General features: G+C 34.9%; 1 protein-coding gene across 2 annotated transcripts in view; it reads right to left on the bottom strand.

Moving 5' to 3' along the window:
* The window catches only part of GRIK2 (glutamate ionotropic receptor kainate type subunit 2), a 635,255-nt gene that overhangs the window by 242,277 nt on the left and 369,593 nt on the right, over nucleotides 1-23,385 (bottom strand). For both annotated transcript variants that reach the window (XM_008704998.1, XM_008704999.2), the window contains exons 7-8: nucleotides 8,168-8,311; nucleotides 5,352-5,459 (exon numbers count right to left, since the gene is read on the bottom strand). In XM_008704998.1, the coding sequence (XP_008703220.1) occupies nucleotides 5,352-5,459; nucleotides 8,168-8,311 (252 nt within the window). The remainder of the gene's footprint in view (nucleotides 1-5,351; nucleotides 5,460-8,167; nucleotides 8,312-23,385) is intronic.

Genomic DNA, 23,385 nt, shown 5'->3' with positions numbered 1-23,385 from the left:
ATAATTACACATGGTGATAAGTGCCAGGAAGGAAAAGCACAGGGCTCTGTGAGAAAGTTAAATTTGGTCAGGCTTATGGGACGCCTATCTAAGAAGAAAGATCTAATCTGTGACCCCCCCTCCCCCCAAGATGAGTAAGAGTTAGCCAGGCAACGGGCTAAGGGTGGGTTTTCCAGGCTGGGAAAGCTCTACTGCCAAAGTAATAGAGAAAGCTTTGTGTCTTGAAAAAATGAACAAAAGCCAGTGTAATTAAAGCATAGAAAGTATCTGAGATGGTAGTGAGAGCTGAGGGGGAAGGTAGGCAATAATCATATTTGTAAATATGGATTTTAATCAAAATACAGTGGGAATAAGTGAAAGGATTTAAACAGAGCAATAACATGGATCGATTTGCTTTAAAAGACACTGGTCTGGCTGCTGTCGTCTGGGGACTAAATTGTAAGGGGGAATTAGAACAGAGAAATTTGGTGGGGTTGCAATACAGATGTCCTGGTGAAAGGTACCCTGGCTATGATTACAACAATGGATGTGGAGAGAAATAGATGGATTCTAAACATATTTTGGAAGTAGAATAAACAATATGATCTTTGAACTGAACAGAAGAATTCTGTTGGGAAAACCACTTATTCTTACTTTCCTTTTCCTAGTCTTGAGTACTGAACACCAGGATCTTAAAGAAAACAAACTGTCCTATTGCCTGAGGTAGAAAAAGTCTGGAATGGCACCTACGGTTTCCTCCCACCCCGTTATTCCTCCTCCCCTGTTCCAAAGAAGGCACTGCCACGGCCTGGAGAGCTTGTTTGGACAAATGTGACTGGCTGTGTCTGCAGTATTAGTGACCCTTCTTGGACAACGGCTAAGTGGGCTGGGTTCCAACCAAGGTTCCTGTCAAGGTGGAAGGGAAAGACTCAATTTGATCTCTGGGTGCTAAGTGGAAAAGATGTGTTCATAGTCTCATTACAACCCCAAACTCAGTTCCCCGAACATATAAACAAGTCATCTTTCTTTTTATTTTTTTTAATGATTTTTTATTATATTTTGTTAGTCACCATACAGTACATCCCCGGTTTCCGATGTAAAGCTCGATGATTCATTAGTTGCGTGTAACACCCAGTGCACCATGTAATACGTGCCCTCCTTACTACCCATCACTGGTCTATCCCATTCCCCCACCCCCCTCCCCTCTGAGGCCCTCAGTTTGTTTCTCATAGTCCATAGTCTCTCATGGTTCATTCCCCCTTCTGATTCCCCCCCCCTTTCTTTATCCCTTTCTTCCCCTACCGATCATCCTAGTTCTTATGTTCCATAGATGAGTCATCTTTCTTTTTAGCACTCATTACTGCATAATCATATATTGTACTTGTGTGTGTCCATTTATTATCAGCAGGTTTCCTTCACGAGAATATAACCTTCATAAGGGCACAAAAGAGAGGTCACTCTATATTTGTTAGAGGATCAAATAAATAAATGAAGTGTGCTGGACATAGATGACCAAGATAAACCTAGGAAAAGGCAGTAGGCACAAGGAGAAGTAATAGATAAAACTAGCATTTTACACATTTTTTGTTCATTTTCCTCACCCAGTCATGATAAAATAGAATGGAGGATAATTAAATTCTTAGTCTTGACACCTATAAAGATTGTATTTCCAGGTTCTCTTAGAGGCCATGATATTCTCACTTTTGCCTGTCTCAGAGGGAAGTCCTTTGCACTCTTCATTTTTTGAGGTGAGGAATTTGGCACAGAGAACTTGGGTGGAAGGGTGAAGTTCACACACTTGCGACAGAATTGGAATTGTAATTTAGCCTCTTGGATCGCTATCTGTTGAACCTTCCAAACTGTGAACTCTATCAAGGTAGGAATCCTGTCTTAATATCTACGGATTGGTAACTATATTTTTGAGGACAAAGTAAAAGTAAAGTTGGCAAGACTCATTAGTCTTCATGAATTAGATACTGCTATCACCCCCTGATGTGTTTTAGAGAGGTTAAGAAAGTTGTCCATAAATAGTAAATGGCAGAGCAAGAATTTGAGCCCAATTCTGCCTGAATACATACCTGGACCTCTTAACCATTCCACTAGATTAAACAAATGAGTACATTTTTCTACTTAGCAGCACTTTATTCCTACTACTCAAAGTCAAGTCTGTCACAATGGCATTGCCAAAAAATTCCCATTTTTCTTAAGATCTGACTAAACTAAATCCAACTGCCTTCTTTTAGCCAATGACTTATGTATTAATTTTTTTTTTTTTTTTTGAGAGAGAGAGAGAGAGCATGTGATGTGGGGTGGGGAGGGGCAGAGGAAGAGGGAGAGAGAGAATCTGAAGTAGACTCCCTGCCCAATGCAGAGCCCCATGTGAGGCTGGATCTCACAATGCTGAGATCATGACCTGAGCAGAAATCAAGAGTCAGATGCTTAACTGACTGAGCCACCCAGGCACCCCCTTATGTACTAATTTTTGAAGATACTAAAAGCATTTGATTTTACCTTTTAATTCCACTTCTCTCTAACTTACCTTCATCGAACCTCAGTACTTTATGTGCCTCTTCAGATTTGTTCCAATTTCTTTTTTGTTTGTTTGGGTTTTTTGGTTGTTTTTAAAGATTTTATTTATTTATTTGACAGAGAGAGAGAGAACACAAGCAGGAGGAGCAGCAGAGAGAGAGGGAGAAGTAGGCTCCCCACTGAGCAGGGAGACTGATGTTGGGCTCGATCCCAGGACCCTGGGATCATACCTGAGCCAAAGGCGGCCGCTTAACCAACTAAGCCACCCAGGCGCCCCTCCAATTTCTTTCTAATGATAATTGTCCCCACTAATTTCTTTACCAATCTTTGATTTATGCCTTTATCACTGGCTTCTCCTACTTTTATCACCTGGTTCCTCCATTACTCCTTAAAAGCATAATCCCAATGCTCTGCTATTCCTTGAACGAACAACACTGCTGAAGATTCAGTTACCGCCTCTGCCACTGTTTATTCCTCTCTCACATGTATTTGGAACAGCTTGAGATTCATGGCTCCATATTAAAATTATTCCAAACTATAATATCTTTCCACACATCCCATAGGCCTCCAGGCTATTCTATCTTTGAATTCATATTGTATACTAATACATTGCAAACTTCTCAACATGGTGCTCACTTTATGACTTAAATTTAGCATTTCAACTCTGTCTCTCACTTCTGAGTGCATATCTGTGTGTGTGTGTGTGTATGTGTGTGTATAAAATGATCAAATCAAACACTATGCTATGTTTTTCCTCATATTGTTACCTCTTTCTGCAATGACTCAATCTCTACCAATCAATAATTCTCCATTATTCAAAGGCTAGCTCTAAGTACCTCACATACCATGACTCTTTACTTAATTATATTCTTTTTCAGAAATACTCTTATATCGCTCTTTTAAAGCTTGAAAGTTTTCCATTGTATTTATTCTCAAGTGTGTTATCTGATCACTCTATATAAAAAGCCCCTTGAAGATAAAGACTGTGTGTAATTAATTTATCAAAACAAAATTTCAAATTTCAGAAGAGTATACAAAATATTTTTGAAATCTCAAGGCAACATGTATAACTCACATTGTTGTACCTTGCTTATCAGTCTGGCTGATTGTCTCATGTACTTGGTAACCTTTATATTCAGGGTCTTTCTATAATCCACACTATTGCCTAAAGAAAGCTTCTCTAATGTTTCCTTTACAGGGGCTACAGTAACAAGAAAGGCATTGCCATTTCTTTATTGATGTGTTGAAATACAAACAATGGCCAAAGCTCATCCTAGTCACTTGTAAACTTCCAAAAAAATAAGATAACAACATCTCCAGTAACTACTGGCATAAAAACTATAAGAGCTGACTAAACCACACCATTCAATTCCACTCTTGGGTATAGAATAATATTCTCATTATGGGAGCAAGGCAGTTAGGAAGTGACTGCCTCATGAATATTTGGTTTGCAGTTTGTTATGAAAGATTCCTGACTTTGCATGGTTTTTGCATGGTCTTTCAAAAGGTACAATCTAAAACTCTCAGTGGGCAGAGGTCCTGTTAACTTTAGTCATCAGTTGGTCATGATGTATTTCTCCCTATCTTGGTAACATTATCAAAAATGTATGTTTTCTCTCTCCAGAACCATTTGAATCAACATTCAAATATGCTATTGTCTCTTAGGTTAAAAGACCCCTTCTTCTGACTCAATTCCCTTCTTCAGTTTCCATTTATAAATAATGCTTCATATTTAATTGCTAGATGAAATATGAGACACATTACTATCTTGAAAACAATATTATCTCAGTAAAATATAATTTTTTAAGTTCTTCTTTTTAAAGATTTTTTTTTAGATTTTTATTTTATTATTTATTTGAGAGAAACAGTGCAAGAGAAAGCATGAACAGGGTGACGGGCAGAGGGAGAAGCAGACTCCCCACTGAGCAGGGAGCCCAATGTGGGACTCAATACTTGGACTCCAGGACCATGACCTGAGCCAAAAGCAGATGCCTGACTGACTAAGCCACCCAGATGCCCTTTTCTACAGATTTTTCTTATTTATTCGAGAAAGAGTGAAAGCAAAAGAGATCACAGAGGGAGAGGGAGAAGCAGACTCGCTGCTGAGTGGAGAGCCTGATGTGGGGCTCAATCCCAGGACCTGGGGATCATGACCCAAGCCGAAGGCAGTTACTTAACCAACTGAGCCACCCAGGCACCCCAATTTTTTCTTAAGGTCTTATCAAAATATCTTTTTAATAAACTTTCAATGAGTCTATCAGAAAAAATATATTAATGCATATATTACCAATGTAAACAACTTATACTAAAATATTTTTAAAGTAAGCATATACCCAAATTCTGTAATCATTGTCTGACTGTGTCCTAGAAATATAATCAAATAAGATAGACCAGTGTAATGTATTTCTGTTCATACCTAATTTACTTTGTGTATATTAAGTCAGATATTTCATTTGAATATGACCCAGCAATGGAAATATGCTTCTGTATTTAATTTTTCTTTCTGACCTGCTCCAAATAGGAAAGTCTATGCAAACACAAGTGTACATATTTTTAATTACTATATTAAATCTTAAGGCTAATAAAGATTATATGCATTTCAAAGTATAAGAAAAATTTGGTGAGAAAATAAAATATTTAATTGTCCTAAGACACTTTTTATCCTTGAACACTAATCCTCAATTATTGTATTCAATATAATGAATCGAATATGTATTTTAAGATTTATTCAATAAAGTTAAATGTTAATGAAATGTGACTATAAGAGGGAATATTTCCCTATTTCTTCATTAGGATCTGTTTCAATTAATAATTAAAGTAAATAAGTTGAATGACTCAAGTACCTTTTCCAAACCTTCTTCTTTGAGGCTGATCACATCCAAATCAAAATCTGTTCGTAAGCCATTGGTTTTGTTGAAAGTTATTCTGCCTGTGAGACCTTCCCAATGTGCCTATAGGAAAATAAAAATAAATAAATAAATAAATAAATAAATAGGATTAACAAACAAGTAGAGGAAGATAAAACATTTTTTCACACAAAAAATAGGAAACATTATTTTCATTACTTCTCATAAATTGACATGACTACCGATTTTTAAAACATTTTTTCCTCTTCTGAACTTTGGAGGATTTTTGTCTACAGACATTGTCTTAGTCTCAGTATAGAAGTTATTATAAATTTTTCATTTTAAATGCATTTTCTACACATAATTTTTTATGAGAAACTTGAAGATTGTTTTAAATGGCACATCTCTTTTTGCAAACTGAGAATAATTTAGTCACTTATTATAATACATGAGATAGTGAATATCTCATTGGAGATTGCAAATAGAATTACTGTTATAAAATACCACTCCTAAATTCATACTAATATGAACATAAACTTATTTTATTACAGAGAAAGAAACTGAATTTAGGAAAACCTATGTTATACAACTTCAATTATACACTTTCCTCTTAGAATAATTAACTTATTACTTCATTTTCCTGTAAGTGAGACTGGGAGAAATATATCGAAATTACTTCATGTCAACCTATACTTCCTATAAAAGGAGCTTTACGTGTAGAAGCAAGTGAAAATATAATAATCTAATTACATAATGGGTTGAACCCATCACAGGTGAGCAAATTTTTGAGGTTTTTTTTTTTTTTAATACAAAAAGTTTTCTCATTCTGCTGGCTATCTAGATAAAAATAATGTTTTCCATTTTTTGCCATTTGGAAATAGCTTGGAAAAATAGTTACATATGAAAATTTTAAGTAATGTAACATATACTCACAGCTATAATGTTTGAAAGAATATACACCAAGATCCAAAGAAATAAAATCAAATAGATTATAGGTAACATTTCAACAAGGACTACAAATGGATATCATTATTACTACATTTGTTAGGCTCCATGTATTTCTATACTTATGTATAGAAATTCTAAAATAGTTTTAGGCTAATTAATTACAAATAAAACAAACAATTATAATACATATCTATATACATATTGCAACATGTCATCACTGAGTTTAAACATGCGTTAACTGGTCTCCAATAAGGAAGAAAAATATATTTTTAATCTATCCTTTTCCAAAGAAAATAATTTTAGGGGAATAACAAAAATGCATTTTAGTACAAAAATAGACAATTTGATCAAGAAGTACAGAAGTATTAGTAGAGAATAGTAAAAAAAAAAAATCTGGGGTAGAGGCAGCATAAAGAAATGTTTGTCGGGTAAGAATGCACAATAGAATACAATCACAAATTTTATTCTGAACTTCCTAGCAACCAAAGCAATGAAGAGAATGTGATATAAACACAACACACAGGGTCCATAATTTAAGACATATCAGCTGCCCAGGAGAAGCTCAGCTTTTCCTGGCATTGAAACCTGAGAGGAATGTCTCCTGTGGGTCCTCAGAAAGAGGCACAACATGTGATTTAGTGGGCGAGGTCCTCGCCAACACCTTACGTTTAATACAATAGTGAGCTTCCTACAACTGTTTGTTGTAAGACTGTGTGACACACACCTCAGTATTCAGGTCCTGCATTCAGAAAGCAATTCTTCAACCAGCCAAAGCTGCACACTATGTAAGCAGCTCTCTGATGCTCAGTTTTAAAACAGATATAAACATAGAACGTGAAACAAATAAACGAACTACATATTCATCAGGGAGTGTCATTTCACCCACCTAAGAGAAAATTAAAAATCGCACATGGAAAATTCATGGATATTCTTTGCCAAGGACCTGGAGATTCTTAATTATGACCCTATTTTCACTTTTATTTTCGAGATGAATAATTTATTATATGCTGAATTATTTCTTTAAAGCCATTAAGAAAAATCTTTTATGGTGATAATCCTTGTGATTTTCCTAGCAAAGATTACATTTTCATAGTTGCACTTTCATATAGAAACTCCTGTTATAATCAAAGGAAATGTATCCTAAGCTGACAGAAGGATTTCCTTCATGATAGGATAACTAGGAAGAACGTGTGTGTGAGTGCGTGTGTGTGTGTGTGTGTGTGTGTGTGTGTGTGTGATCTTTAGAACTTTGCCTTTTTTTCCCTCACTGTAGGCATTCTTGGTCTATAACCATGACAGTTGTAATCAGAAATGATATATGGCCATAAGAATGATTGCATTACGCAATATGAAGTCAATTTTGCACTTTTCTGAATCCAGGTATTCTGCTTTATATTAACTGCTAATATAATTAAAATAACTAGATGTTATATTTAGGAACCATAGATCTAAATAACAACTTTTAAGACATGAAATTTAGTGGAGTACAAATGGCATTCGTGTTAAAAACTGTTGCTTAAAATATAAACATCCTTTAAACTATATCTCCACATAAATGAAAAGTAATAGACATAAAGATTCAGGAAAGTGAAAACTAACAATGACGTAAATCATAGGTCACAGATTTTCATCTGTTTGCACAATCATAGATACTTTGAAATATACCCATTTACTTGTCATGTAATTTTCCCCCTTTTGTTCCACATCACTTAGCAAAAGTGTTAATTTTGCCTGTATGGAGGAAGACAGAAAGTTTAATTCAAAAGATAAAGGTAAATGGTCACCTGTTAGGAAAACTGAAATAACCTCAATGCATTCACCTTGAAGACAAAAGAGACTAGGCAGACGTGATTCTCCTGACATACCTCTTTAATTAGACTCATAAAGCGGGTCCCGAAGCGCCAGGGTTTGTGTCTGTTACACTGTAAGGAACTGACTGTCATCTGCGGAAACTGTTGTACGCCCACAGACACCACGTGCACAGCATCGTACATTAGAGCAGCGTCAGTCTGAAGGCCGAGAAAAAGGAAATACGGAGTCAATACAACCAGCGAAACCCACGGTAGGAGGTTTGGAAGGGGACTGTAGGAAGGAGTAAGAGAAATAAATACTCATTTTACCTTCATGTAACAGAAAAAACAGTATTTCTGATGTTCTGGTTCTCTTAAATAAGATACTGTGATCAAATGACTAGATCAGCTCCATTAGGACAGTTGACCTATCCTCCCTTTCCTGAAGTAATAACCCAGTTTTATATTGTCCTAGTATCTCCGTTAAAGTAGGAAATATGTGAAGACATTCATTATTTCACTTTTGTCATCCCCTCTGGCTCTGTCTCACTACACACACATACACACACACGCGTACGCACACGCTCAGGATGAATGCAACTGGAAACATTCTGAATGGTTACATAAATGACATATTGTATATAAAAGTAAATAAACAAGTTCCTTGCATGGGAAGAACAAAAGAGATTTGAAAGGAGATTCACCCAAAAAGCTTAGATAAAATCCCCGATCTTTTCTTCAACTTAATTTTTCAAAAGGTTCAATCTCAGAAATGATGCTACAGTTTTGAATCTCAATACACGTATTAATTCCTTTTTAAGAAACTAAGCTTAATCCCCTGTACTGTTTTCTTTTCCCCAAATTTCCATATGAATAAAAGTTCATTTTGTCTTCTCAAGTAAAACGAATATGAATTCCACTGTGTTTGCACCTGCTCAAATGACTGACCGCTTTAGAAGTTGATGATAAAAAATAAAATGTTTATAAGTATAACAAACCAGAGGCTTAGTGACTGTCAACTGCTGTGTTAAATGGACCCTCGCATTGTGTCTGACGGATCGATGCCAGGCTCACTACCTATGCACCAGGGCCGCACTGACTGTACTGCTAGCAATGAACTTTGGGCCATCTGCTTGGCATGCTTCGGAATAAAAGCATATATTTCCTCTTCTCATTCACACAATTAGTGAGCTGTGAAATGAATTCCAAAATGAATAGGAACCCTGTAGATTATAGCGTTTGCCACAATACAATACAAAATCAGTACACACAGTCGCTTTCATGCAAATGGATCCTAAGGAGCTTTACCACATAAAATGGAAGACAGCTAAAGAGCACAATGCAGTGACAGAACATAATAATAATGCTATTTTATAGTTCATAAATCTTTGGGGAATATAGCTCAGATTCCTAACCTTCACTTTGTAAATACCAGCTGACTACTTTCGGGTCCTCTGAAGGCTGCAGAGTGAAAATAGGCTCATGGAGTTGATACGGGCATACATCATGAGCCCGAGGATTAGACTGATATTTGTCTTTGGCCTGAGGTAACATTCAGGGGACATATTTTAGATACCGCACAGGTGGTCATAAAAACACTTACCAAGACATGAAAGACACATTTGATTTCAAAATAAAATGAATTTTTTTAAAAATATCACTGTGAACAAAGGTATAGAGGCATGAACACTTTCACACACCACTCGAGAGAACATAAAGGACAATTTTGCAATTTGCACCACAGAAGAGCCTTAAAAATATCCATGCTCTTTTTAACCCAGTAATTTCTTTCTGGAATTTGCCCTAAGCAAATCAGAGATAAGAACAAAAGCTACATACATGATTTATTTTCTTTAAAAAGTGGACACCTACTGAATGTTCAAACTAACGAAATATAATAAAATCACAGTGATGTTTTATATAACCACTAAAAACTATGTTTTGAAAAATAATCAGTTAGGTGAGAAATTGCATGTGATATGACGCTAAGCGTAAAAATAGATAATACAGAGCTATATGTTCAGCATAAGCCGTTATATATCTTTATAGGTACTTCATATGTACTACTTTATTTAATTCTCACAATAATGGTTCAATAAAAGCACTACTATTGTTCCCATTTTACAAATGATGAATCCAAGTTTGAAGATGTTAACTAAGCAAAGTCACAGTTAACAAGTGGAGAGGCCCCAGACTCAGCATCTCTGCTCATAGCTAGTATTCTTAGCCACCATATAACATGTTGTATCAACAGCAACAGCAGATCGAAAAGAAAATACACTAAAATGAAACCAATGATTATTCTCGAAAGTTAGTAATTAATGGAATTTAAATTTTTTCTTTTTATTTTCTACAGTTTAAGATAGTTTGCTAAATACCATTCAATAATTTTCAAGATGAAAACTTTGATCTATTTCCACAAAATAATTAAAATAATATAAATATGATATTACTACTATTCTGCCATGATTTACTGACTTACATGATCTTATATGACTTATATGAAAATCCTAGAGTAGTAATCTTATCTAAAATGACAATGTTAACAAAGAATTTTGCCAAATTAAGAGTTTGAAAAATTGTTTTTGGTACATAGTTTCAGCATCAAGATCAGAGGACAGACTAGTTGATAATAAAACTATTTGAGACCTGTGATTTTAAATGTAATTATAAAAGATAGTATTTATTAAATAGAATATAAATACTAGAGAAAAAAATTGTGAATTGTTAAAAAGATGCTGATCAAATTACTTCCTGAATTTCCAGTTTTAAAATATGTTGACTTATGGTAAAGTGATACACAGAACTTGAGAAACTACTCTCGATGATATTTTCATCAGTTTAGAGTGTTACTTTGGTCCTACTTTTAGACTGGTTGTTTTAGGTAATAATATAGAGTTATTTTCCATTTATACTTGCTATCCTGTCGGAGTCAACTTTACTGTCTTCTTTGCAAAACCATACATATGCAAATTCTTTCACCTTTGAGTTGTGAAAAAACTCTAGTGTTTCAAAAGTGTTTTTCTGATTTTCACAAGAATGCATAAGCTTGAAAATCTCTTATACTAGTAATAGTATTACTTAACACTCATTTACTATGTATGAGACATTCTCTTTAAATCATTCCCTTTAAATTCTTGCAACCAAGCACCAGTTGAAAATCCACTGAGTTTGTACCAATTAGAAAACTGAGGCAGAGAACAGTTAAGTAACTGGCCTAAGCAGCCAGCATGTGGACGTGGAGCTGGATTTGAAACCAGACAATCTATCCAGAGTTCACAGCTTATTCTCTGGTTTTTGCTCAGAGCTCTACATTTAATAAAGCAAAACAGTTTAAATGCTTTTAAAGTTACAAAATATAAGAAATGTCAATACGTATTTGAATGTATTAATCTACATCATGTTTCGATAAGTGGTAAATACATAACAAAAATGGGCTGCAAAGTAAGGAAATGTATAGATTGTGGAGAATGGATAAATACAACCTCACTAAAAAAGAATACATCAATATATGGGGTTGGGTCAATACTAGGTTAGTCAGGAAGTAACATTAACCAGAAATGACTTCATGAAAGTAGATTTCTTCTATGCAGTTGCTGCTCAGGGGTTCTTAAAAGGAAAAGTTCCCAGAATGTCTTCCAAGATCAGGCTCAAGGGGCGTCTCTTACTCCCAACTCTAAATTGTAGAGATTGAATGAGCTGTTCTTGCTAAGTGTTGCACCCTCTCATATTGACTTTATAGTCTCTTGCCTTGACTTTTCTCTTGATGGAAAATAGGAGGAAAAAAAGGGAGGGTGGAAGAGAAGAGGAAAAAAGTCCAGGAGACACACCAGTTAATTACTTTATCATTTTTATAATATTATTACTATCAAATTATATTGCATGCTTACTCTGTACTACACAACTGTGTCAATTTCTTTACCTGCATTGTCTCATTTAATTCCACCAAGACCATATATTTTAGGTGATATTACTATTATGATTTTAGAAAGAAGGAAACTGAAGCTTAGCAAGGTTAAAGTAATTTTCTCAAGGTCTTGTCACCTTGAGAAAGAAGACTCAGAAAACAAGACTCAGGCAAAGCTTGGCTCTTTGAACTACTGTCCAAACTATCATAACAAGACTGGCAGAAATAAGACTTAGAAACAAGACTCAGGCAAGACCTAATTCTTAGACCCACTATCGGAACTATCATAACCAACTATCTCTCTTTAGCTTATTCCTATTGAAACTATGAAAGGCAATGGAGGATAAGCTGATGGCATCAGGTCTCATATCTTCGGAGGCTCTGCTGAACACCAATTATGTCCCCGGGGCCCAAAGAGAGTACGTCTCTGAGCTGTGATACAAATTAAAGTTCCTTTGACTCCGAGTCAGATTTTTTTCTTTTACAGCATAGCTACCTCTAAAGAAAGCTTCAGGGTTGAACATAACTGTAATTTAACCAGTGAAATTAAAATAGAGTATGTGTACAATTTGGTCATTAAAATCCATATGAGGGGTTTAAATAACTTTGTAGTCACTCACACCCTAAATTACAAAGACAAAAGCTAAGCAGAGAAAAAAAAAAAATGTCAGCAATGAAGATAAAACAATCTGTCCTATTTTCTCTCTTTTAAGAATAATTACTCACTTATATATAAATAGGTCACACTTACTGGAAAGCTAGAATAGCTCTTTGCCCTGGGAATACAGCTCAGAAGGAAGTGCAGACCAGGCAGGTATAGACAGATCTAAGTGCAAACCTCCATGCTTCACTGCTAGGTCAAGTATCTATTGATAGTCATCGGAGCACCCTTGAGAGACTACCTCAGACTAGACTGGAGTTGGAACTTTATTTTTCTTTCCAAAATAAGTTAGTTAACCTACAAAGAATGTCTGTCAGCCAAAAACTTGCTTTGCAAACCTTTGAAATTGTGTGATGCAGTCTTACACATTTCAATAAAACTGTAGTGATCTAAACGGGTGACTTGAAAAGATCATGAGAAGTGCCTTCGCGTACATTTTAAACACGCAATAACCATCTCCCTAACTTATTGCTGGCTGTATCTCATACATTGTCTAATTACTTTTAGGCATGGAGTGTGTACGAGGAATGCAGGTGGAAGAGTAACAAAATGCTAATTTCTATGGCTGAGCTATTGCCACAGCAATTGGTTTAGTCACCCAGTATGATTTCATCTATTTCAAGTAACCTCAAGTCTGATGAGACTTTCAAGTATTGAAAGAGCAGTTTATATTTCTTTTATGTTCTGGAAAAGTCCACTATGCATTTTTAAATAATTGAAGAATCAGGGGAATTAGATACTCTCAAAAGTTTCAAATGACAAAAATTACCATTGTTTAAAATTTTTGATTTGGTATATATAATTGAAACATTTCCCAATATATAAAAGCAGGAATAATCATAGATGTTGTGAATGGTCAAAATGTTTCTATATATTTAGATTTCATTTACAGAAACATTTAGTACAAAGCAGTCGCTACAAAGCAGGTCCATGTTGACTGCATATGTTATTTCTGGTTTTGATCACTATAATCATCATCAATAAACATCTCCTTTGTAAAGTTCCGAGAGAGATAGGACTTACGACAAATTTAAACATGGGTTTTATTTATGTGACGCATGAAGCAAATAGCTAGAAATGAACAATCCTGAACTCCATATAAACATACAAGAGAATATTGGTACGTAAAATCTCTCAGAAACACTAAAGATTTTTAGAAAAATAAAAAAAAGCTATCAAAAGCATTTATTTTTCTTTCCAATGAGAAGAGCATTCCTCTGTTTCCCAAATAGTGTGGGTTTTGGGTACCCCCACTGAATTCTCACCGGGGAACCTGGAACATAACCTTTTCACAATTTATTTTCTGTATTAAGCTAAGCAGTTAGATTTGTGACAGCATCATTCTGCTTAAGCACTTTTTGCATATTTGGGCTCTTGGGCTGGGTTCCAATCACACCCAATGTTGTATGCAATAATTTCATTTAAATATTATCACTCTTTTTTTTTTTAAAGATTTTATTTATTTATTTATTCGACAGAGATAGAGACAGCCATCGAGAGAGGGAACACAAGCAGGGGGAGTGGGAGAGGAAGAAGCAGGCTCATAGCAGAGGAGCCCGATGTGGGGCTCGATCCCAGAACGCCAGGATCACACCCTGAGCCGAAGACAGACGCTTAACCGCTGTGCCACCCAGGCGCCCCTAAATATAATCACTCTTAAGAGTGATGTGATGTATGTTTATATCTTGATTTAGTGATGGTTTCATGGGTACAAACTATTTCAAAACTTATAAAATTGTACAATTCAAATATGGGAAATTTATAGTACGTCAATTTTACTCCAGCACAGCTATTTAAAATTAAAGAGTGATCATGCATTTTTCTGAAAAGATGATTCTTAGATTTCATTTTATTCTAGAAGTATCTAGAATCCTCCCAAACTAAGCAACACTGGTCTGTATCTTTCTTCGGTTTTAATAAAACTGTTTATGCTTCCTCACTTCTTTTCTTTCCTTCTAGACAACAAGCATCTTTTGGGTAATAACCATGCCTATTTTTGTAATACCCTGCCCAGTACTCCATACACTGTCATGTCCATAGTAAGTGTATAAAAGCATTTTTCAACAAATTGACACATTCAACCCCAAAGGTCATTTGAATTGTAAAAGAAATAGGTATTAGGAAGCTCTGAATAACAATCACACTTGGCCACCTAGCTAGAATGTACTAGCTCCCAAAGGTACAGTGAACCAAATCCGCCAGCAGCTCCGACCAGGGAGGAATGTGAGTGCAGCCTCTGTCCCGTTTCTAAATGAATTTATAGTAACAGTTTCGTGAACACATTTATCTTTCCATTAAATAAGTGCAGGCAGGTCCCCTCTGAGATCTGAATGCTAGCTGGCGGGTGGCAGATCCATTCTGGAACCCCTATGTCTCAGATTTTGCTCATTTCTGAATTCCCATCTGAAGTATAGTGCGCAGCACAAAGAGCAGCATGGTCTAACAAATGGAATTTAGGTTTGATGAATTCTGGCTCTTTCATTGACTTGATCCTTTATCTAAAACAAATACTAAAAAAGAATTAAATCCCCTTTGCCTTGTTTCCACATTTTATAATTGGACATAAAAAACGATCTGCCCTTTCTCGTCCTTGTTGGAATATCACTTTTAAAAACCAGATAGTTCCAGGAGAAAAACCATTACAAATATTCTTCTTCGATGAGAAGACATTAGGATATTAAGGGCAGTGGGGAAAGGGTGGATTCTGACCTCTGGAGCACCCTTGTGCAATCAGCACAAGCCTAAATGGGACAGAGAATCACCCACCCCTCTGAGCAAGGGTGAGGATCACACATGGAAGGCAGGCTGGTGTTCAGGCATTCGGCTGGCACGCTGCACCCAGCACTCTGCCCGGCTCAGAGCAGGTGCGCAGTGGCTGCTAGCTGAACAGAGGGGACTGGAGAAGAAATGCCCTCAGACCCAGTCGGGAGCCAATTGTCAGAGACAATTCTCCCAGTTACACTGCAGCTGCCATCATGCTTTCTCTGTTGCCGGCTCTTTGTACTACTCTGAAACAGAGTCCTTTACCAGCAGCTGCGTGGACCGCACAGACTGCATGAGATAATACATTAAAGCAGTGTGCAGAGTCTCTGGCACATGGTGCATAGGCAGGTGTTAGACGATGATGATGATGATCACCGGAAGAGCGGTAATCTCTTCAAGATGGCTACGATCCAAAACAAGGAACTGGTTTAGAAAGTATAATGTTCCAACCCTGCTGCACCCACTGTTACCCTAAATGAGGGAACAGAACTCATGCTGTTCAAGAAAGCAGACCAAGTTCTGAAAGGGAAAGAAGCAAGAAGGAAATTATCAAACAACAACAATGTGATCCCTATAAAATGTGATGTGTACACAATGCTACAATTCAAAGCTAAAAAAAAGACACAAATAACCTACATATACAAACATTACCTGAAAAATTCAGAATTTAAGGAAAAATATAAGTGGTAAAGTATTATAGGGTCTTGTGTTTGTTACTAAAGGAAGGGCTGCTGTTGGACAGATACGTACACAGCAGACAAATCTGCCTTCTATTTTTTCTTGTCCTCAGATTCTTCATCTTTAAGAATAGGGGCGGGAATGAGCTGGATTGTAAGGTGTTTTGTGGTTTACATTCATATTCCTAGGAAACTTGCATTTAATTCCAATTTTACTTTGGCCTTTACAATACAATCGTAATCTTAATTTATCTTCTTCCCATAATTATTTAGGCTTTATGTGCTTCTTTGATAAACTTTTGTATCAACATTTCATACGAATTAATAAATAAGGGAAATCAAAAGTCACTTTTCTTTATCCATTGTCTGTGCTCCATACTCTACCCAATTCCTGTGTGGCCCAATAAAGTCTTCTAATACTTGTATTGTATTTTCTTTGTTGTTTTAACTTCACTGTTAAAGTATCTATCCATGTTAAAACCCACCCCGGCTTCCCAATACTCTGCAGAGGAAAAGTAAAACCCTTTCTCTCCTATCCAAATTCATTCACTAAGATCCCAGGATTTTATCTTCTTTTGCATCCTCTTACACAGTAAGAATATGGACATGCCTATACTTCACATTTTTTAGCTGACCAGAGAGATTCCTCTATTGCAGATTAGTTGAATAAAAGGAGATGCCAAAAACTGCATGATGAGAGATCCTTAAAAGGAATATGAATTTTTGTAGCTACCTGTATGGCATTCAGCACCCATGAAAGCTAGAAAGGGTAAGAATTTAAGGGGAAGATAGAAACAAGAGAAGGGAAAAGAACAGAATGGGTTTCAGCTTCACAGCCAAATTGATGAGTTACAAAATTCAAGTTTCAGCAATGCCCTGAAGATGAAGCGAAGATGGTACTGGATGATAGTGTTGCTGGGATTCGGCAAAGGAATGGGTCTGGGCCAGGATTAATGCCATGAGTGATTAACATTTGCTTGATGTCCCTGTGAATTTGTGAATTTGAATAAATGTCTATGTCTCTTCAAACCAATGCTCTCTGGCTTAAACTAAAAGCTACCAAAAAGTAGTGACAGTTAATTAACCTATTTTGAATAGCAACTAGTAAAATACAATCTAAAATATGATCTATGCTAATTTTGACAGTAAGAGTTTTCATTGGCCCTTGATGTTTATATTCAATTTTTGGCCTTCAATTTTGCTGGATGACATTTTCCTTAACAAAACTCAACAAAATAATTTTACAAACAGTAATATTTTCCTGTGAGCTTTTTAGAGTGCCAGAAGGTCTGAAATTCAGTCCATGGAGTTTTAACACTACAATTGTGAAAGCTTTAGGAGATGACTATTTTGCATTATTTCCAAGAATTATATGTATTTACCATGAATATTTCTGTATAATTTTTCTTTCCTACACATATCTTTAAAATGTACCATTTCCCAAGCAGAAAATCCCTCTTTTTAAAATTTTTTTTCTTTACTGCTACACTGTCTAAATTCCTTTAAACTTTTATATACAAATTCCAGGATGTTTAGATGTTTCTCAAAACGATGTAGAGAAACTCTTCACTTCTTAAATATAAATGATTAGGGAAAGCTGTGAAGCAGGTTAGAAAATGCCAACAGGTTTTCAATTAAAAATTTCATTTAACTAATGTAATTATTCTTACCTAATTAAATTTTTTCAACTAAGATCAGTCCTTTGAGATATCTCATTCTTTTTTAAAATGTTGCATGAAGCTCTTACCAATATCCATGAAGAATGCTGTATTGATGGGATTGTTAATGAACTCTCTAGCAACAAGGCACTAGCCTTAATAATTTAGGCCCTGTTAAATCTCGTGTGCTTTTTACTACATTTGGAACTACTATTGATCTAGAGAAGAGTCAATATCAAGGGGAAGTATTCTTTGTCCTTCCAGCTGGTCTCCAATATATCTAATTATTTTGATATTTGGAGTTCAAAGTAGCTTCTTGCACTTAAAAACTTATATTTTTCAATATTGTTTATATTTTCTCTTTTCAATATGATGAATCAAAATTGATTTCTATGTTGTTAACAGACTATTTCTAATTTGAGATCTAGAAATATGCAAACCAAAAATACACCAGAAATTTGGGTTCATGAGTTTAAATATTCACATAAATACTAAATCCAAATGCTTATAAAAATCGAGAACCTAAAACTTCATATATCATTTACTCAAACCAAAAATCAAATTATAGTAAGGATCTATTTTAAGCATGACTTGAAAGATAGTGAAGAAATTAATAAAGACATTTCTGGAAAAATAAAAGAAGAGCTATGCAAATAAATCATATTAATATATATCCTTTATAACTTTTCATGTTCTCATTGTGTGTTTTGGGTTTTTTTTTTGTATTGTGCTTATTACTCTATAAAAAATTATAAGTAATTTCTAGCAGAAATGCGAAAAAATAAAATTTTCATAGAAAGCTAATGGGACTTAGTACTTTAATTCTGTAACTTATTAGTCATTATGGGAAGTCATGTTTTCTTTCTTAGTGTCCTTTCCTCATCTATAAAATAAATAGAATAGTAATCTACTTTATAGAGTTGTAAGGATTGAATTGGATAAATTTACAGAAAAGTGAAATATTAAGCTCTTTATGTCATAATTTATAGAGAAGAGTGAGTATGTTAGCAATTCATATCAATTTAGATGAGGCAAAAATCTTTTAGGAAAACAATAGGGATTGATTTGCATACTCATATTTTACGGTGTACCTTAAGTCCCTAATTTGAAGACTTCCCATCTCTTCACTATTTAAATTAACATGATTATTTTCTACATTGGAAAATACATTGATTTAACTAATTATTGTTTTAGTACCATGAAGAAATGCCTTTGTTTACTCATTCTTAGGTCTCTTGAATATCTTTTCCCATATGAACATATACTCTCCCAATTGTCTTTTTTCATTTGTCTCTAAGTGCTTTGCAGTTTGATTCACTCATTCAACAGCATTTATTAATGTTATTATTGTGTTACTGACATCAAACATAATTATAAGCTTGAGCAATAAAACTGAGAAATCAATGATTTAGACCCTGGGGTATTCGCCATAGGTGAGTGGAACAAACAAGTAAACCAAAACCACATGCAGGCCAATGTGGGGGTATCTAGTTTTGCCTGCAGTAGTACTATGTTAGAAAGTAGTCATCATTTGAAGGAGTTCTCTATCAATATCCATAGCTTCAAAAAAATACAAGAAGTGGGAAAAAGCTAAGAAAACAAAAGTTGGAAAGAATGGTGGGATCAAGGGAAAAGGTAAATCAGAATTCTCATAAGTTTTTTTTTAAGATTATATTTTGTTCACATTCTGAGATTCCTAACATCTCCTTTCAGACATTAGAATATGCTTGTCCTTTTACAGGACAAATATTAAAGGATTTCCCTAAAGTTGAATTTTTACATATCATTTCATTTTAGAACTGATCTAAGTGGAAGACTAAAAGAATGATATGGGACTGAAGACCAAAAATAGGATTCCAATTAAGTCATGCAACATCTTAGATGGAATCTATTGTTTTGCCTCCTCAGCATCTCTTCTTCTGAAATAGAACCTCTTCCCTCGAGTCCATTCCCTGACCCAGTATCTTGGCTCCAGGTGTTCCAGGCCTGGTAACAACCACTGTTTCAGGCATGGCCAAGTGACAAGGTTTTCTGAGGGAGCCATTTGGGGAAAAGGTACATTCCTTCTCCTGGAGTTCTGTACCGGTGGTTATAAACCCTGATGCTGCTTCTGCATGGTTGCCTGAGAATGAAGCCAATATAAAGAAAAAAAAAAAAAAAAAGAGAGGAGGTGGAAGATGTAAAGGAACCTGTTTATGACTTTTTTTGTGCACCTAAAGCCAAAGGTATCCGAAGATAGATTATCCTGCTCCTTACAAGCCAGAAGACCAATGTACTTTCTTTTTGCTATTAACTAAGGGAATTTTTAGACAACTGGAATTGAAAGAATCATGAATAATATAGCCTTAGGCTTTGGTTTGCCTCAGGGCAAAATGAGATTATGATTTTTTTTACCTCCCCGTAGAGTTGGGATACTCTATATTTAAAAAAATAGAAAATGTATGTAAAAGCATGCCATATACAATCATACATATGAAAATACTAAAAAGATCTATGTTAAATAAATTCACCAAATATAACATTATTATCTCTAATTATTAAGACCCTTAATTCTGTGCAGAAAAACATTTAATACTGTAGGAAATTTTTAGATAACTACTAAGATATCTGTATAGTATTGTCAACTGGTTCCACTTACAAAAGCACAAAATGGGGCAACTGTGCTGACACAGAAGGATACACTATGCCTGCCGGAATACATGGATCAAAACTGTGCCTGAATCAACACTACCACTGTGAATTACACAGGTTGAGGGACAATCAGAATGTGAACTGAAGCAAAAAACTGTAATGGTACACTGCTGTGAACATTATTAAGGAAGAAATCATAGAGGACTCTAAAACCAAATGCAAACTAATACTCTACAATGCCCTTTTAGTCAGCAGGTTAATAGACTGACATCAACATTGGAAATGACCGATTAAGCAGTATCAGTTAACTCTTGACATTTACACTTTTGAGTTTTATACTCGATCAAACAAATTATAAATCAGAAACCAGGACATAAAAAACTTTCACTACATTTTTTTAAAACTGAATCCTATGTCATTCAGGAAATTAATTCAAAGTAGGCAAAGAGCAGGAGGTGAGGGTGACACAACTTGACTCAGGAGAGAAAATAGTTTGATAATCTTCGCCTACTGGATTTGACAACTGAACAGCTGCAGCCAAAGGAAGAATGGAGGGCGATATATGGCAGGGACTCAGGGAAAAGCCAGAAGGAATAGCAATTCCACAGAGGAATTAGCAGCAAGAGGATGTTAGAAATGTTTTAAAGGCCTTAAAAAAAAAAAAACCAGCAGAAGAAACAAAAAGCAGTTTAAGAAATGACGAGGCAGTATTCTTTCCTTGTTTGTTAAAACACAGAGATCTGATAAAATTGGTAAAAAAAAAAGAAAAAAGAAATTCAAATTAAAAAACATCCAGAATGTGTTCAACTTTATCCTTTATCCTTGCTTATGAGCTAGCTAGATTTGGAGGTCTTATAAAGAATGCATTGACTCGAATCTCAATAATGACGTCTGAGTATGTCCAAGGAACCTCAGTACAAGGCTGTAAACTTGAGTAGACTCCTGTGTTTCCAGAGTTTGAGGCATCAGATGATATTTCTTCTGCTACTTTGCATTCCAGATACTAATCCCCCCATTTCTCTCTTACATAGCTATATATCCTTCACTGTCTTCTCTCTCCTTTCTCTTCACTTCAATATGGGCCCTAAGGAATATTCACATTTGGTTAATTTTGAAGGGAAAAATAACTGCAAATATAAGTATCATTTTATGTTAAATGCTGAACAAAATTCAACACATTTTATACTTAGGCATTTGCACCTACTTTTGTTCCCAAGGAAACCAGTACAAAGGTTTTGCACATATCCATCATATAAAGAAGAGTGAAATTACTTTAATTTCATTATTCGTTGAAATTAGCTGAATCACAAGGACTACCTTTGACCAAAAGTTAAGAGTGAAGTTTCAAAACAGATAGGAAAAACCAGAGTAATAAGACCATCAGTTATAACTTTAGTCTATCAGATCTGTTTTTAACTATATGAATAATATTGCCCTTTTTTAAAAATCAGAAAGAAAATAAATATTTCACAAACAAGTTATTTGGTCAAAAGATTGGTTTCTATAACACCTACCATATGGCACGGTGGTAGAAACTTAACAGATATTATTTAATTTAATTTTCTTTAGCAATCTAATAATGTAAGTAATAGATCCCAAGGAGTTGAGGTTCAAATCAACCCAGTAAATGACACTCCTGAGGGTGAACTCAAGCTTATCAAATTTCAAAGATTCTATTTTTTCTACTAACCATGATAATTTATGCTAACATAAATTGCTGCTATATACAACATGCTTAAAAACATAAATCAGACATCTACTTTAAAGATTAATTCCACTTATGTTAAGATAATGCAGTGTACTCTATAAAACAGAGATCATTGAGGGGTGTCTGGGTGGTTCAGTTAAGTGTCTGCCTTTGGCTCAGGTCATGATCCCAGGGTTCTGAGATCAAGTCCTGTGTTGAGCTCCCTTCTCAGTGGGGAATCTGCTTCTCCCTCTCCTATTTCTCCCTCTCCTGCTTCTCCCTCTCCAGTACCCCTTTCCCCTGCTTGTGCTTTCTCTCTCAAGTAAATAATTTAAAATTTTTTTTTTAAATCATTGAAAAGACAGCTTTCATTTTTTGATGACATGTATTCACTTTCCTGATCCAGAGATGAGAGAGAATCAGTAAAATTTCTAAGTAAGAGAAATCATAATTTCTTCACCAGACATAGGTCAGTAATGGCATGCTAACATCCACAGTTGGGTACTAGAAACAATTGGTACAACTATTCTGGAGAATATTCTGGAAATATGTGGCAAGCACAAACTGGGACAATTTAATTTTACTTGGAGAATTTAGTTCATGGAAATAAAAAGACAAGTGCACATAGATCTATATACAAATATGTGCATTATAATGTGGTTTATATTTTTAAAACAATACAGCAACCTAAAGGTTCCTCATAAAGTTAAGCAAATTACATTATATTTGTGTAACTGAATATATTGTAACACTATTAAAATTATTGTCCAGAGGTATATTTATTGACACATAAAGATGGATGTTAAAATTTACATATTCACATTTCAAAATAATATATTCCTATTATAATAGCACAGCATTACATCCAGTAAAATATTTTAGAGTCCACCATCTGTGCTCTAAACTTCCTAAGAGGTAATTATTCTCAACAACATAGATCTAAAAAGATACATACACATAGATATTGTGTTTATTTTCATTGTTTTAATCAAAAGTATGACATACTACAATTTGCTTAAAAAAAAAACAACAACTCTGGTGTCCTTTCAAGTTAGTATTAATAGACCCACCTCACTTTTAACAACTGAACAAATTTCAATTATGTCTAACTTCATAAATACATACAGAGAGAGAAATAATGGGATTACAGAAAAGTCTACCATCTTTATATTTTTATATTGTACGAGAATACTTTTAGGTAGAAAAAAAGGCTACAATTATTATTCTTTGGCATAACATAAAAATAAACAAAGCACAATTTTACTCATGCTTGATATTTAAGTATTATGTGTTATGCTTATAAACAGCA

This window comes from Ursus maritimus, unplaced genomic scaffold (assembly GCF_017311325.1).
Source record: "Ursus maritimus isolate PB19 unplaced genomic scaffold, ASM1731132v1 scaffold_13, whole genome shotgun sequence".
NCBI classification, from domain to species: Eukaryota; Metazoa; Chordata; class Mammalia; order Carnivora; family Ursidae; genus Ursus; species Ursus maritimus.
The sequence above is the reverse complement of the archived record's forward strand: the minus strand, read 5'-3'. Positions and strand labels throughout refer to the sequence as shown.